Source organism: Leishmania panamensis, assembly GCF_000755165.1.
Source record: "Leishmania panamensis strain MHOM/PA/94/PSC-1 chromosome 12 sequence".
Lineage (NCBI taxonomy): Eukaryota > Euglenozoa > Kinetoplastea > Trypanosomatida > Trypanosomatidae > Leishmania > Leishmania panamensis.
The window spans coordinates 347,861-349,635 of record NC_025857.1 but is presented as its reverse complement, the minus strand read 5'-3'; the positions used below and the strand labels follow the sequence as shown (position 1 = coordinate 349,635).

The following is a 1,775-nucleotide window of genomic DNA, read 5'->3' as shown; positions in this document are numbered from 1 at the left end:
CCCACGTGCCCTGCCCCGAACCTTGCCCTCCATCCTCGTGAGCCCGTCCCGTAATAACCTTCCGTACTAGCCCATACCACTTATACCCGAAGTTACTACGACCCCCCCTATCCCCCTCCTCTCTCCACCTCTAGAGGAGTTTATACTCTTCGTCTCCCGAGCCGATGTAGTGCGCACAGACACGTAGAGATTTCATATTCTCCATCGTCTTCGACGTCGTCCCTAAAACCTCTCCAAGAGCCAGCGCTGATGCGAGCGACTGAGAGAGGCACAGAGAGAGAGAGAGGGGGGGAGAGTGCACTCGCCGAGGCAAGTCGTGACAGCGAACAGAACGAAAAAACATACCAGAGAGAAGGGGGCCAAGCGGAAGCCACGTCGGCACACCAGCCTGCAGCCTCCCCCTCCCCCTCCCTCTGCGTGTTTGCTCTTCGCTGCGTTTTCGCATGGACCCACCCACCCACTCCCAGCGGTCCGCGACAGTGAAGCAGAATTGCGCACTGCGAGACCCCTGCAGACGCTTCGCCCTGCGCACAGAGAGAGGGGGAGGGGAAGTGAAGGCGTGAACGGAGGATGGGACTCGGGAGATAGAGGGCCGATCGGAGCGAAGCGCAACGGCAAACCAAGCACCGAGAGGAGCAGCAGCGGCATCACGCGCATGCATACACTCACACTCACACACACACACGAGACAAGAGAGAGAGAGGGGAGAGAAGACGGAGGTTTGAAAAGAAACAGAAGTAAATGAGAGAGGGAAAGTGCAGCTGTAGAAGAGGGGCACTCCAAAAACCGAGCGGGGCGCCGTCATCGGGAAGGAGGAAGGAGGCGCGGCACAGAGAAAGTAAAAAAGGCGTCACTAAATCCGCCAAGTATGAGAGCGCTATTGTGGGTGTGTGGAAGACGGTGGGAAGAGGACAGTGGAAGGAGGAGGGGGGGGTGCAGAGGTCACATGCTGTGTGGGTGTGTGTGTAGACATGTAGAGACAGAAGGAAAAGGAAACGGGGAGAGGGAAGGGGTCAGCGACCAGGAGCCAGAAGGCGAAAGAGAGACAGGGAGGTCGAGAGGAAGCGCAGCGTCGCTCACGTGGCCTTCAGTGTCGCTTGTCCGCCACCCCCCCCGCTCCCTCTCTCTTCATTCCACCTGCTGCTCCCTCGCTACCCTGTTACTACGCCATCCCCGCCTTTTCCCCTCGGTTCACAGCTGACCTTGAGCCCCTCTTGCCCTCTTCTCTTCTTGGCGCTCCCCTCCCCCCTCCCTCCGGGCCGCTCCCTCCCTGCAACACGGAACCGCCCTAGATGCTCATGTCGCCCTTCAGCATCGATGCGGCCATCTTGAAGTTCGACATGGCCGACCAGATGGGGTTCTTGAAGGTGGTCGGCTGCGTCTTCTCCACAATTGCATCACCCGCCCAGCAAATCATAACACCGGCAACGGCGCTCACCGTGGCGCCAATGGCGCTCATGCGCATCACCGACACGGCCGTTCCAACAACGCCGACCGCGGTGCCAATGAGATGCATACGACGCGTCCATTTCTTTGAGTGCTTTGCCAGGTAGTAGATGTGGAACTCCCTGTGGTTGGAGGCCGAAATGTGAAACTTGGCGCTGAGGTTGACCATAGCTGCGGTGGTGTGTGTGGGTGGGGGGGGGGGGGGGGGGAGGGGGAGGAGGAGGGAGGGGACGGAGGGCGGCCGGTCGCCGTCGTCTTCGTTGTACGTCTTCGAGAACGTAAGGTGGTAAGTGTAGTGGTGTTGGGAGGGAAGGAGAGGTAGTAAGGTA

At 59.5% G+C, this 1,775-nt stretch overlaps 1 protein-coding gene across 1 annotated transcript; it reads right to left on the bottom strand.

Annotated features, from left to right (window-relative positions):
- Nucleotides 1-1,288: 1,288 nt before the first annotated feature.
- Nucleotides 1,289-1,615, bottom strand: LPMP_120710 (hypothetical protein; the record flags this gene model as incomplete). Its single annotated transcript, XM_010698750.1, has 1 exon — nt 1,289-1,615. One exon carries the CDS (start codon nt 1,613-1,615, stop codon nt 1,289-1,291), a length of 327 nt encoding a protein of 108 aa, XP_010697052.1.
- Nucleotides 1,616-1,775: the final 160 nt, after the last annotated feature.